Genomic DNA, 14,027 nt, shown 5'->3' with positions numbered 1-14,027 from the left:
AAATGTACATATTCTGTTCATATAAGTTGTTTTATTATGTTAGTGAATGAAAGGGATGCATAGGCTTCTCATTGATTGCCATAACCCCAGTCCTCTGGAATCAGACTGCTACTGAGAATCAACAGTTAACGTGAAGTGCTTTGGCCAGCTTCTGATTTCCAGGTTGGAACACTTACAAACAATGTACAAAAACTCAAAAGGTTTTAGTTTGTCCAGTTTCGATGACAGTAAAAAACATGGTGGCCTCCACTTAAACAATGAATAGGCACTTGGACATCCTAGTTTTTAAAATACTTTAAAAATGGACAAAGACAAATTCATTATTACAGAGTTTACAGTTTATTACCAAGATTTAGAAAAACTTACAAACAAGTTCACAGCTTAAGGTCGTCAGGCACAAGCCAGTTCAGAGAAGACAAGACTGGCCAAGTTTAACTCCTGGCCATTCCCTTCTGGAAAGATATGACTGGTGAAGAGAAGCAACATCTTGAAAATGAGTAGACACTTGCACATTATGAATTACATTCATTTCAACTAGTTAAAAAAAGAAACATGACAGTTTGATTTGGTTTGCATATAGGGAAACTGCTTTAAACAAACGTATGCGACAACACACATCGTGTCTTGCGTGGTGAGATCACAGTTACTTCTGATCACCATCATCGGCGTGATAACAGTTCATTTTAAAGAAATATAATGACGTAACCACACATTTCTTCAGCAATGTGAAGTTACATAAGATCACATCTCCTGTTCCTAAGCAAATCCAGCATTTTTATATTCAGATTTATGAAACTAGTGAAAACAGACTGAAATACCAAGATTTACTCCAAGTACAAAGCATATATGAAACGTTACATTATCTCGAACGGACATCTTACTTGTTAGTGAATGAAAGAGATGCATAGGCTACTTATTGATTGCCATAACCCCAGTCCTCCGGAATCAGAGTGCTACTGAGAATCAACAGTTAACCTCAAGTGAAGTGCTTTGGCCAGCTTCTGATTTCCAGGTTGGAACATGTACAAACAAATGAAGAGTGAGCAGATTTACAATTTAAAGACAGTTACTAAGAATTCACTACATGTAAACAATACAAGAGGTACGCCCTCTACATACATCTTTTCTTTAAAACTTTAAACAAGGATCTTTAAAAACATTATTTACATTTTATAATAACAGGTTTTGGCACTTTTTGCAACAAAAAAGAAAAAGAAAAACATACTACTGCTTGTACCAGAGTCTATTTAGTTTTTTATGAGACAGCATTAGTAGATATTTCACTGGTCGGTGCTAAAGAAACATACATTTTTAGAATTTTGATATCTGAGCAGTGCTACAATTCCAAAATTGCTAAAAAGCCATTTGTGTTTAAACATGATGATTATGTCATTATTTTAAACCTGGAATGACTGAATTTACCTTAAAATGCATCTGAGTGACACAATTTAATCCTTTAGAGAAATAGGGGAAGTCACTTGCTGTAAAAGATGGAAAATATTCACCAGGGAAATAGGAAACTCAAATCTTACCAGCTCTCTTTTAAACTGAGTGCTTAAGAAATATTGAAGTACTGCCAGCAGAAATCTTAAGATTCAATTTCTCATGCCCATGGAACTTATAGTTGGGGATAGAAAGAACTTTGTTCGAAAAACAAGGAATTTTCAAGAACTGCTACAACTATCACTGTTCTGGGTTTTGTTTCTTCAATAAGAACATTTCCAGTCCTTCAGATTGTGTAACTTGTCTCTTAAAGAGCAGGAAAAGAATTTACTATACATACGTTCATCAAATACTGTCATGGGTCTCATACTTTGTGTCTGTGAAGTCATTACATGGCAGATGTGGCAGAGGCGTCACAATTGAGGAGGTGTCGAAATCTGTGCTGCAGATGACTTTGTCAAAGTAGCAAAACAAGATGTGGTGAAGGAAACACAGTGAAATCAGATTCCCCTCGTTCTTCATGCTATCTTCAGGGTGCTACCGTAGGCCTGTTGCACAACCACCTGCACGTTGTCCAGGATGAAATCAAAAGCCATACACCAGACGGACTCCACCGACTGCTGCATGAGTCTGCAAAGAACAGATCAACATGCAACATAAAGATCAGAATCAAGTTTAAAGACAAGGTTTAAACATCTATCGACTAATTCCAGAAATCTCTGTTTGTCTCTCTAGATGCAGGTCAATTATCTCGAGAGCCCTTCATCTTGTTGGCTTCATATTTGACATGTGTGTTGTTAAGGGCCCAAAGAGCAGTGTTGAATTTTGTACGATTTGGATGATTTGGAGTTATAAAGAATGAAGGAGGAGCAGCAGGTGTTAACTCACCTTTTCATATATTTCATTACCAAATCCAGCATCTCTAGATCTTTGTCCTCGATCAGATCAGTGCAGTATTTCACCACCTGCAGGATGTCCTCCTCCATAGGTTCTAAGAAAAAGGAAGTAGCGATTATATTTCTGCAATCCTAGAACCAATATGTGTTGGCACTGCTACAGAGCTGCACTCCTCCATCTACCTGCAATGGTGGTGACCCATTCCCGGAGGAGGGTTTTAATATCCGTCAGGTCACAGGCTCCAGCCAACGCAGGAGCAGGACGAGGGATGAATTTGGACAGAGACTCTGGGATGTCTGGTTTTGAGGAGGATGCCGAGGGAACATTTTCAGTCTGGGAAGAGAAAACAGATGTGAACTACAGAGATAAGCAACAAAATTCCATAAATTGTCCATCCTCGCACACATCGACCAGAGAAAAACAAGACCTTAATCTTCATGTATAAAAACCATGTATAGACTCACCTTTACTATGTTTGATTCCCGTGAGGTTTTAAGAGGTGGCAGGGTTTTAGCAGGGCTGTTTGTTGTGTGACGCCTCTTCGTAGGAGAAGGTCCTTTTTTAACCGGACTCGCTGCATTTTTTCTCTTGTAGCGTCGCTTTATACGACTGACGCCAGTCCCTGCTCCTGACTGTTTGAGCTGCAGCAGTGAATTCTTCTGCTCCACTGCAGAGAAACAAAAAGGATGAAAATTAGGTGTATACGCATTATAATGAAGTAGAAGACATTCCTGTACAACTAAACCATGGGCACTTACACATTTTTGTCTGAGGTTGGACAGTTATGCGGTTATAGGCAGACTTCAGTTCTTCCTGAAGCTCTTTGGGAAGGGCAGCGAAAACATCTGGATCAACCTGCAGCAAGAGAGTCAAGAGATTACATAAAGCAGAAAGAGAAGTTGGCTCCATCAGTGAAAACAGCACTCAGTAGTGTGGTGGTGAAACACGACAGCCCCCTCACAGCGGTCATGCTCCAGACTCTTGGACAATGGCATTCCTACCTGTGAGAAGTTTGGTAGTTCCAGTACAATTCCGGGGGTGTCTGGCTGGTTTGGAATCTGCAGAACCAACGTTCCGACATGTGGAATGTTCAGTGCAGGTCCAGAGGCAGGAGAACGAGGAGGTGAGGTCAGACACGTCTTCAGAGAGGCGGACTGATGAGGATGAGGATCAGACGTCTGTGGACTCGGTGAATGACGACTGTTTTGTCTCCCATCCCGATGAGTCCACGACTGCTCCACTTGCTCCCTCAGCTCTGCAGGCAGGGCCTCCAACACAGAACGATCCACCTTAGAAATCATAAAGAAACAGACTGCTGAAACAGTTTCACCAGTCGACTGAATCTGATATATCCGTAAAGCCCCTACCTGTGAAGGGGAGGGGATTTCGATACTGAAGTTGAGACGTGCTCGAGGATTCTTCGGAGTTTGTGCCAGCTGCTCTTTGCTTGTCCCTGGGATTGGCTCAGGAGGAGACACAGGATATGGAGCAGAGCCAGATGATGAGGCTGTGGACTCAGTCTTTTCATGTGGTGTGTTGTTGTCTGCAGCACCTACAACCAGAGACAAACCTCTGTTGTGGGTTTGTGCACTTCCTTGACCGAGTAACAGCTCTTTGATGGAGCGTGTCCGCCGGCCTGTGGAGTCCTGAGGGACAGAGTGGTTTCCCTCAAGGAGCTGGACCTGGATGCCAACTCCTCTCAGGTCCTGAACCTGCAGCTTCATGGCGTGGAACAGCTTCATGACCGCAGTGGCGATCAGCTGACCACTGTCGGTGCATTGAGCGAGCATCACAGTCCTGGCAGCCGGAAACAGATCAAAATCACCAGGATAAGCAATAGAAAGAGGACGTTGTCAACCTTTAAAACATACAGGGATGACGGTCTCTTACCTGGCCAGGCTGTCACAGATGCCATGACCACCGTATTTAGCCGACTCCAGTGGAGCTCCAACCTTGCGAACCATGACCTTGAGCGTCACTCTGCGACCCCGCAGCCCTGCTTCTTGTAAACGTCTTTGAACCTCCATGGACAAGTTATTCAGGAAACTCTCTGCCTCATCAATCTAGTAAGAGGTAGAACCAGAGAGTTACAGAGAGACAGCTAGGAAATTAAGGATGATAAAAAAAGAACAAGAGAATGCAGAGGAGGGAGATTGAGGGTCTAACCCTTGTAAAGCGAATGTTGTAGTTCATCTCTGCCGAGACAGACTTTCTTTCCTTTTCGTAGCGGACAGGCCGATCATCCAGGCCTCTGCAAAAACGGAACAAGGTCTGTCCAGTCCGAGGTCCGAACTTCTTCTGCAGCTGAGACAGAGACACCTGCTGGAGGTCCCCGCATGACCTCACGGACATAGCAGCCAACTTCCTGCCCATAACAGGACCAACACCTGGAGAGAGGAAGTTACATTAACCATGTGGTCACATGTTCAGCTAAATGAAATGTAATGTAAATGTTTTACACACAAAAGCTAAGAGACTGTAGAATGATGAATATGACCAGCAGGTGGTGCTGTATATCAACCTGGTAAACTGGTTACTGGCAAGTCCCTGATAAAATCATCCACTTCTTCAGACTTTAAGAAGTACTGCCCGTCCGGCTTGGCCTTTCGTGTCGCCAGTCGAGCCAACAGGATGTTGGAGCCTGAACAGATGAGCGTTCAGTTTTGAATTTTTTTAATCACAAACACTGTTTTGGGCTATTTTTGACATTATAAAGATGAACTCACCCATGCCCACTGAGGCACAGCATCCTGTCTTCTCCTTGATGTCTGCTCTGATGGCTTTGGCAAGATCATCCGCGTTGATGCCCAACTCAGTGAGCAGAGCAGAACCATCTATCAACACTTCATCACAGCTCAGAGCCTCAATGTCATGGGTGTAACTACAAAGAACAAATAAGTGAGGAGGTGAGGTTGAGCTTTATGGTCGTTTTACGTGCAAACCACAGAGAAGTGAGTGAAAAACAGATGAGGGAGTTGCTCTTACCCAGCCAGAGTCTCATACATGGTGAGAGCCACCTCTTTATAAGCCTCGAAATCATACGGGACGGACTGCAGCGAGGGGCACAGCTGTTTCGCTTTGCCAAAAAACATCCCGTTCCTCACGCCTGCCTGTCTGTAAGAGGAAACAGATTTAGTCTGGGATTTAAGCAAAATAAATAAAATTATGACAGAAACTTACATGTTGATTATTATTTATTTATATATTTATTCAATATCTATGTCGCATATATGGAAAATGTGCTTTCAGTGTATTTTTAATCGATCATTAAATTATTGCCATTGGTGTTTTCAAAAGTGGCCCAACCTGTTGATCGAGCTATTTTATTAGAATCTAGAAGAAGTTGGGGAAAAAACAAAGAGTCCCTGATCTCTTTTAATATTTGGGTGATTACCCAATTACTTATAAAATAGCCGGGCTCACTCACAATATCAACACTGATCTCATACAGGACCACTCTGGAATCTATTGTAGTGACGGAGATCTTTAATTTGTGCTTAGTACAATATATCTGTGTAATGAGATGCACATGATTGTGAGTTTACTTCTTACCTTGCCTCATAACTGCAAGATGCAATCTCTGCCATTGACATAACAGCAACGTCCTGGTCCAGCCCGTTGGCCTGTGAGTCAGGACTCTGTTGTGAAGGAGTTCTGTGTAGATCCTCATCACTTCTCTCTGAGAGTCCCAACAAGGATACATTTCTCCAGCCGGTTACAATACAGTAAAACATGTGCAGGAAAATGCAGGAAATGTGATAATCAAAGTCTGGTTTGTTCAGGACAAACAGGTGGAGTGTGGCGGTCTCACCTGTTGGAGGAAGAGTGTGTTTTCTCTGGTAGTACTGCTGCTCCAGCTGAGGGTGGGCCCCTGGTCTGAGGGGGACTCTGGCCTGTCCACGGTTACTGGTCACAGCGACAGGCTTTCCTGCAAGAAAAGCACCGACTCAACCAGGGGAGCTCACTGAACATGTGGGACTATTCTATGCAACAGGAGCCCTTGTTACATATAAACCAAGTCAACCAACAGACAGAGGTACCTTTGAGGTCCGGTCGATGTCGGATCCCCACAGACACAAAGAAACAATCCATGTCCACATGAAGGATGCAAGATTTAACAATTGGGGCTGCTGATGTACCTGAAACACAAAGATACCGAACCATCATTGGAGTTTTCCAAATCACAAAAAAAGCATTCAGCGTCTAAAGGTGCCAAATGTATCCCAAATAATTCAGATTGACAGAAACCGGGCATCGAGAGTCATGAGTGGTTACGTCATTTATTAGCCTGGGACACTGATACATCAAATATTTGAGATGGTGAAGAGAGCGCTTAAAGAGAACTGGTTTCTGTATATGTGATGATGAGAGAGAACGACAGTCCACATAGTCATCCTGATCAAAAAATAACAACAAAAACAGCCTGAGTTTAACATAAAGGAATCTAAGTGGCCCTTCCTTTCTCACCTTGACTGTCTGAAGAACGCGGTGCCACACATTTTCTTAGTCGCTCTTTCCCAGGAAAGGAGGCGCCCCCTGCTGCCTTTCGTTTGCTGTGCAGTTCATTGACATACTCGGAGAAGCCGTTCCTCCACGTGGAGATCTGGTGTAAACGTGAGTGAGAGTAGAACTCGGAGATCAAATCACTTGTCTTTGCCTGCAGCTGAGCTGAAGACTTAGACGCCGACGATGGTGATGATTGCGGCTTGTCAGTGTTGGTTGCACTGAACAATGCAAGATCTGATGAAAAGGCGCAGTGGTGACTTCCGTTCAGTCGAACTGGAGAAAGAGAGTGAGATGCTGAGGATAGATGAGTCTTTTCAGGGGGTGAATCCACCTGAAAGGGTGGCTGAAGCTGTTTTGGGATCAGGTGGCTTTCGTTGGCTTTTATAGCCTCCTGGTAGGTGGGTGGTGGTGGTGGTGGTGGTGGTGGTGGTGGTTTATGTCTCTGCTCATTGGCTGCTGGAGAGCTGGACTCCTCCAAGCAGACGGGGTACTGGTCAGATTGCTTCTGAGGACTGTGGGGAAACTCATAGGGGTCGGGTTTGGGCTGACACTGCACTGGAGGACTCTGAGGTTTAATATCAGGACTCTTGACTCTGTAGTCAGGCAGTTCCTCATCGACAGAGGGGTCGTCTGAAACAGGCGACAAGTCCTCTGGTTTTAAGGCACCATTAACATGATGAACGTGTCCATTGGTCAGGGGCACTTGCTTTACCGCCTGTGGGTAAAGATCTTTGCCACACTGTTGCATTTTGTTCATTTTGGAATGGCTCATTATCACATCTGCTGAGGTCTGCAATGATCCATTTCTGTGAGACAAAGAGGTGATTAGTTTGTGTTAATGTAAATGTACATGTTAACATTTAATGGGGAAACTATTTAATTTAAAATGAACCAAATACTCACAGTTTTAATTCCACTTCTTTGCAGTTGCTCGGGCAGGTGGTGCTCTGAGGTTGAGGTTGGCCGGCTCTCTGGTTGCTGAGACAACGGTGAGGTGTCTGAAGAGGAGACTGTGGGGGCTTTGTGCCGCTTGGGTTTGGCAGCGAGTGGGTGTGTAAAGCGCCTCTGTGACTGGGGTCTATATTGAGGTGACTGGACTCTGAGTGACTTGGCTGGGGGTTAATGAGGAAAGCTGCAGAGCTGCGTTGGAGGGACTGAGGTTGGCTGTGGCTGGGTGCTGGGCTGGCTTTACTCTGGTAGCTGGATGAGAGGTGGTCATGTTTGGGAGCAGAGTGTTGTACGCTGCGCTGCGGCAGGTGGAGCTTTTGATTGACACTCGGCTGCAGCGGCCCATGGCTCGGTCCTGCGATGTCTGAGATCTGGCGCAGCGTCACGCCAGGGAAGAGTGGGCCTTTCTGTTTCGTGTACAGCTGGTACTGCAGGTATGGCAGGAGATGCCCAGCCTTCACACTGTTTTAAACAAAAGATAAAATGTCCACAGAGATTTTGAATCTGTATCTATCAACTAATTAAGGGCCCATGAAGGTACAGTTTTGAATTTAGTCTGATATGAACACATATTACATTCAATATTAATAAACTTTAAATTAACAGGCAAACAGCACTGTGCAGTCAGTGGTTGAACATGTCTTCTTCTACGTACTCAGATAATCTACAGCCGTGATCTGCAATTGGAGTGTATCTGTCAACTTGATTATTAGATTCAGAAGACAGCTTCAACCAGAATGACCACAGACCAACCAAACAGGTTTAGAACCGGCACTGCACTCATGTTGGTAAATATAAATAATCATATGTGAACCCATTAATTTAATACATATAATAAATACCTGTCTGTGATCCACTGCGGCCTGATGATCTTCTCCCCTTTGAGCTCCTGGATTTTACTGTTGGGCAAGTTGTTGGCGATGATGTGCGTGGTCTTGGAGCGCGAATAGTAAACGTGGAACTGGCCTCCGTGCAGCATCATCAGTCTGCGCAGCTCATCTGCACTTGGGTCTGTTCGCAAACAAACAAGAAACAAAACAGGAAGAGGAAGAGAGAAACAAGAAAAAAATTATGCCACTCACAAATACAGCCATTAGCTACTATTTAAACCCACACACCTGCAGCATCTCAACACACATTTTCACGTCGGGCTGGGCCACTGTCTCATTTCTAAGTGTCAATGTGCATCAACCTCCTAGAAAAACAGCGGTGACTCCTCAGCTCAGCTCGTCCCGGCAGCCAAATCTTGACGTCTTCTATCTGATTGATTAGTCAGGTGTGTGCTGCGCATATCAACTGACGCACCTCAGAAGGACGTGCTCTTGTGTGTACCCCCCCCCCCCCCCCCCCCCCCCCCCCCCATTGGATATTCTGATATCAGACACTCCTTCGGGACAGTCTTAGCAAACATTTACATTGCCGCTCCGTCCTTCATACTCTGAAGCACTGACCGAGGACATTATGAGGAGATGAAGACACAAACTTCAGTCATGTAAAGTTATGTATGTAGCACCGTGTTACCTGTGTAGCCATTAACATAAATGGCCACTCCACTGAAGATGTCGGAGCATATGCCTTGCTTCTGTTTTTCCCTGGGGGCGTCACGTTTAAACTGCTCGTCCAGCTTGGAGACTTTGGCCGCCATGTAGCCTCCCTGCACACGTGAAGGATGACAGAAGAAGGTCAATCTCATTCATATTATTCACAGCTGCATGTGTAGAGGACCAGAGCTCCAACTGTCACATATGGAACTTAAGCACATGAAACCTTATTGCTGTCATATATGCAAATATGTTCGTAGGTGCTTATTTGCTTTTTTGCTTTCTGAGTCCATATCTGCATTCTCCTATGATCATAATAAAGTCCTACTCAAAAATTAACAAATCATAAACTGAAGACACGTGGAGCATTCTGACTTTAGTTCAATTATGTATGTATGTATGACAAATAATCTTATTGGAGTTTTCATTTCGCGACATACAGCAGTTACCAACTGCTTGACGACACATGCCCTGGGTTTGAGTTTCACAGACTATAAATAAAGATGAAGCCATCTGGTGGCTGGCTGCTGCACAGGTCATAAATCCCACCTCTTGTATGTCAGTCACTAAAAAGGCACACGATGCCAAAGATGGTTCCTATCATTTAGATTAGCTCTTATCACACAGTTTTGTGTTCATGTTTCTGATAGGTTTGATTTTGATAAGGTATTGATGGTTGTTGCTGGGGTGAGAAGACATGATTGACGGGACCTTGCCACCCCATTTTCAATCCTGTGATCAATGCCGTGCAGACCCTGGCTCCAGATGCACAAGATGGCAGCGTGGGATATTTTAGCTTCATTTCTAAATATGTTTCCCACCTTTATATACAGTCTATGGTTTACAGCTTGCTGTGCATGTGTGGAAGGCACGGGGAGTACTAAAGCAAGGTTATCCAAATCCAGTGCATCATTTTTGTTTTTTTATCTCTAGTCTCCATACTGGGGTAATTTTCTGTCCATTGTTGGTCATGACGACACTCACCCTTTCAGCCCAACCATTGTCACCACTGGCGTTGGCTTTCTTCTTAGTCCATACATCTCGACTCATACTGAGCTACCTGAAGACACAGGAGAGACAGATCGTTAGAATTCACACAGTGCTTCATTAACTTAGCGATTATGATGAATGTTATGATGCATACAAACAACTGAATGTACATCCTGACATCATCCCGGAGTCAGTCAGCAGTTTGAAAGTGCAGGACTAAACCCCTCTGTGATCTCATTAGCCTGGCTTTAGATCAGGTATGGTGTATGAACAGTGCATATGAGCTGCACTGACCTGTATGAAAGGTGCTTCCCATGGGCCTGTTCATAACACATATTTTTGCTGAACTATCCATTTAAGATAGGGCTGAGTGATAGAACAGTAACTATTATTAAAACATCGCAATACATACATTTCAATTTCATCGATAGCAATAGAGCAAACCTGGTCTGTTAAGTGTTTGTCACTCTCTGGCCATAAATCTTCCCTCAGCTACACCTCAACTCCAAAAAAACATCGGTTTGACATGTATCGCAATATTTATCGATATCTACCGATGTTAACATTCTTGGCCATATTGCCTAGCAACATAAAGCTTGTGATGTTGCCTTGCAGGAGGAGGGAGGGGGGGATTTAAGTGTCCAAGGGCATGTCCTGGCAGCTCCTCCGCCGCTGACAGCTCTGCTCTGTTGTGTTACACCACAGCCCCATGTGGCACTTTGTCTCCTCACATCTCAGCGTGCTAACATTAGCTCGGCTGGTTAACCCTGCACGTCGCTGCGCCACGATACGACGGTAACATCGACACTGTTTCACATCAGCAGGCAGAAGGAAGAGGGGGAGATACACGAGTCCCGGTGTGTTTGACGATGCAGCCGAACGAGCTGCACAACAATGGACCGGGCTGAGAGACAGAGGAACTTCAGCGCGCGGTTGTTCGTCACGTTGGTAAACAAAGTGTCTGCTGGTAAACACTTGTTGTTTGTGTATTTACCTTCGGTCCTGTCACAGCGGGTTGTTGTCCACACTTCTCTCCGCAGAGAAGAGTCGGCACAGCCGTCGTGCGCGCTCCGATCAGACGAGGAAAGAGCCACGAGCGAAGCCGAGAGGAAACAAAAAGAAGAGGAGGAAGGATCCTCCGGACGCTTCGCTCCGCTGCTCCGCCTCGACCTGCTCCACGGATCCGCGTCAGACGACCTGAGATCCCCTCACTCTGTCACGCTGCCCCGCCATGTCTGCTCCTCAACATTTTCTCTCCCCCTCCCTGTCCTCTCCATTTCCACCACCTCATCTGATCCCCGCGCTCCCACACGTCAAGCACTGAGAGGAAGAGACGCCGGGTTTCCGGAGGAGATTTTCAAAATAAAATGTGAACTAATGATTGAACGTCCTGCAGAGGGTTAAACTAAATGTTATATAAAAACAGTGGTCAGGAAAAGTGTTGAGTCATAGAGGACATTTAATTTGTTTTGCACGGTATTGTGTTGTATGTGCCATACTTAACTTTAAGGCCCAGTGTTTAAGATTTAGGTGAAAGGGATCTACTGGCAGAAATTGAATATAACTTAATCCTAGTGATGTTCTCACCTGTGTGTTTCATCTAAATTGTACGACTTGTTGTTTCTTTAGCCTAGAATTGTCCCCCTTTTTTATTTGGAAGGGGAGGGTGAGGTGAGGGGTGTTCAGCTGCAACATGCAAATCCAACACAAAATTATACACACTGAACCTTTAGGCTGCCACATATGTATATCATTTAGTTGTTGTTGTATTTGTGTTATGCATGTAGTTCTTCACACGTCCCTATTTCAGTTCATTTGCATTTTATTTTTAAAATCCAACCGAATCGACTTCCAGTTTTCTATATATATGTCCGCACAGTGAGCTTGACTTGTCCCCGGCTTGTTGTTTTGAACTCGTGTGGTAATTCATCCACTGTGCAGGTGACTGGGTCCATCATGTCCTCTGGGTCCATCATGTCCTGGAGGCCCAGCACACTTTCTATAAACCACCCAGCCCGTGACACCTCACACCGGGTCCATGACGCACAGGTGAGCCGCTGGTGTGGAGCAGGTTGGTTAATCTCACTCTCTGTGCAGCTTTAAGAACAACACGGGGTTTGAATGAGCAGCCACCGTGTCTGTGTTCAGACAGTGGATCAGGAACAGGCTCTCTCCTTCCTTTATTTATTTATTTATTTATTTACGTGTGTCGGGCTCTGGGCTGCTTGTCCTCACACGGCCCCGGCGCACAGGCAGCTAAAGGCCGTGACGCAGAGACACGTGCCGGATGAACGAGCCAGCGGCGCAGGCTGTGAACTGATGACGCTCTGGTACGATCCGGCTCTCTGTGATCGGCTTGTGTGATGCGACGGAGCCGAGTCCAACCCGAGAGCTGTCACCCTCCTCTTCATACAGGCTGGGACTGAGCAAGACATCCAGGCTTCCACTGTTTTCCAGTTTAAACCATAGACTGTATACAAACATGGAAGACAGCTCCTCAAAAGTGAAGCCAAATAAACATGTCCCCCTGGTGGCTGGCTGCAGTATTGGTCATAAAACCCTCCTCCTCCATGTTCGTGGATCATTGAACATGGACCAAAGACCTTAGTGCTGTTGAGGATTTGAAGAGCAGAAAAAAGATTACGCCCAAATGCATCAGTAGATGGTGTTTCACCTATAGGTGGCACTATAGCTACATGATACATATTTTTGGCTTATACTGTTTATAAAGATGGATGACATGACAGCTCCCCAAAAGTGAAGCCAAAAAAACATGATCCCCTAGTGGCTGGCTGCAGCATTGGTAATATTTATTGTAATCTTTTATTTAATGTTTTATTTAATTGTTTATATTTGCTGCTGGATAAACTGGATATAAAAATGGATCACATGAAAGTGACAGTCGAAGTGTTTTAATCGCCTCCTGGTGGCTGACTTCAGAATAGATCAGAAATCCTTCTTCCTCCAATTTCGTGAACGAGACATGGACCAAACAATATTTCTGTCAAAGATCTCACTCATGCTTCTTATAACTCTTATTTTGAAAAAGCTTATTTTTAATAAGTTATTTTAACCTATTAAAACAAGTTGAAACGTCACTATTGACAGCTGAGACTGACTTGCAATTGGTCGAGTAGGTGTGTCGGTGGGACCTCAACAAAGTGCCTCCATTCCCGGATCACTGCTGCACAGACTCTGGCTCCAAAAGTGCAAGATTGCAACATTTCTATCTCAAGATATTTAGGCTTCATCCATTTATATATAGTACAATCTATGTTGGTTGTGATCATCCCTCTTTTAAAATGCACTTTAAAAATAACCTGAGCCATAAGGTCCGGCTCCCCTCACAGATCCATATATCCCATCACCACTGTGGACATGGTGGTCCACTCTTACAGCCTCACACTCCGACGATAATTCTCCTGTAGCCTGCAGTCTGAAACAAACCCTAATTTAAAATCCACAGTCACGACTGCTGAGCATTTCCATGTTAGGCAGCTGCTCGATGAATGGATTCGATTATGATGCAGTGAAATAAGGTCACTGAGCCAGCAGGAGGAAATCACAGAGAAATGGCACAACCGCAGTTCAGAGTGTCCGTATCTGTGTAGTGTGGCTTGTCAGATTTGATGTGGATTGATTTTAAACTTGATTTACTATCTGCTTTATAGGATCAATCAAGGCAGCAAGGGATGGATTTAT

The 14,027-nt window shown here is 44.5% G+C and overlaps 1 protein-coding gene and 1 long non-coding RNA gene across 2 annotated transcripts; one reads left to right on the top strand and one right to left on the bottom strand.

The window, feature by feature from the left end:
* Window positions 1-316: 316 nt before the first annotated feature.
* rev1 (REV1 DNA directed polymerase) lies at window positions 317-11,460 on the bottom strand. Its single transcript, XM_020100717.2, has 21 exons — window positions 11,320-11,460; window positions 10,320-10,395; window positions 9,316-9,448; window positions 8,637-8,805; window positions 7,750-8,256; window positions 6,808-7,652; window positions 6,381-6,479; window positions 6,152-6,268; window positions 5,893-6,019; window positions 5,326-5,454; window positions 5,067-5,221; window positions 4,862-4,981; window positions 4,507-4,727; window positions 4,231-4,403; window positions 3,708-4,137; window positions 3,342-3,629; window positions 3,099-3,195; window positions 2,805-3,007; window positions 2,523-2,673; window positions 2,332-2,434; window positions 317-2,073 (listed from the first exon to the last, which is right to left on the bottom strand). The coding sequence occupies exons 2-21, from the start codon at window positions 10,383-10,385 to the stop codon at window positions 1,962-1,964; spliced, it is 4,245 nt and encodes a 1,414-aa protein (XP_019956276.2). The 5' UTR covers window positions 10,386-10,395; window positions 11,320-11,460; the 3' UTR covers window positions 317-1,961.
* LOC138411771 (uncharacterized) lies at window positions 11,055-11,899 on the top strand. The gene is made up of 2 exons (XR_011244265.1): window positions 11,055-11,273; window positions 11,366-11,899. It is a non-coding gene; the product is annotated as an uncharacterized lncRNA (long non-coding RNA).
* The last annotated feature ends 2,128 nt before the right edge of the window (window positions 11,900-14,027 follow it).

The sequence above is a fragment of the Paralichthys olivaceus genome, chromosome 10 (assembly GCF_024713975.1).
Source record: "Paralichthys olivaceus isolate ysfri-2021 chromosome 10, ASM2471397v2, whole genome shotgun sequence".
Taxonomy (NCBI): domain Eukaryota; kingdom Metazoa; phylum Chordata; class Actinopteri; order Pleuronectiformes; family Paralichthyidae; genus Paralichthys; species Paralichthys olivaceus.
The sequence above is the reverse complement of the archived record's forward strand: the minus strand, read 5'-3'. Positions and strand labels throughout refer to the sequence as shown.

Bases quoted from the DNA above. Each gene is read 5' to 3' on its own strand.
- rev1 (XM_020100717.2), bottom strand. From the start codon at position 10,385: ATGAGTCGAGATGTATGGACTAAGAAGAAAGCCAACGCCAGTGGTGAC. The intron at 6,480-6,807 runs GTGAGAAAGGAA...TTTGTGTTTCAG, and splicing joins GCGTTCTTCAGACAGTCAAG to GTACATCAGCAGCCCCAATT. The intron at 3,630-3,707 runs GTAGGGGCTTTA...ATGATTTCTAAG, and splicing joins AAATCCCCTCCCCTTCACAG to GTGGATCGTTCTGTGTTGGA.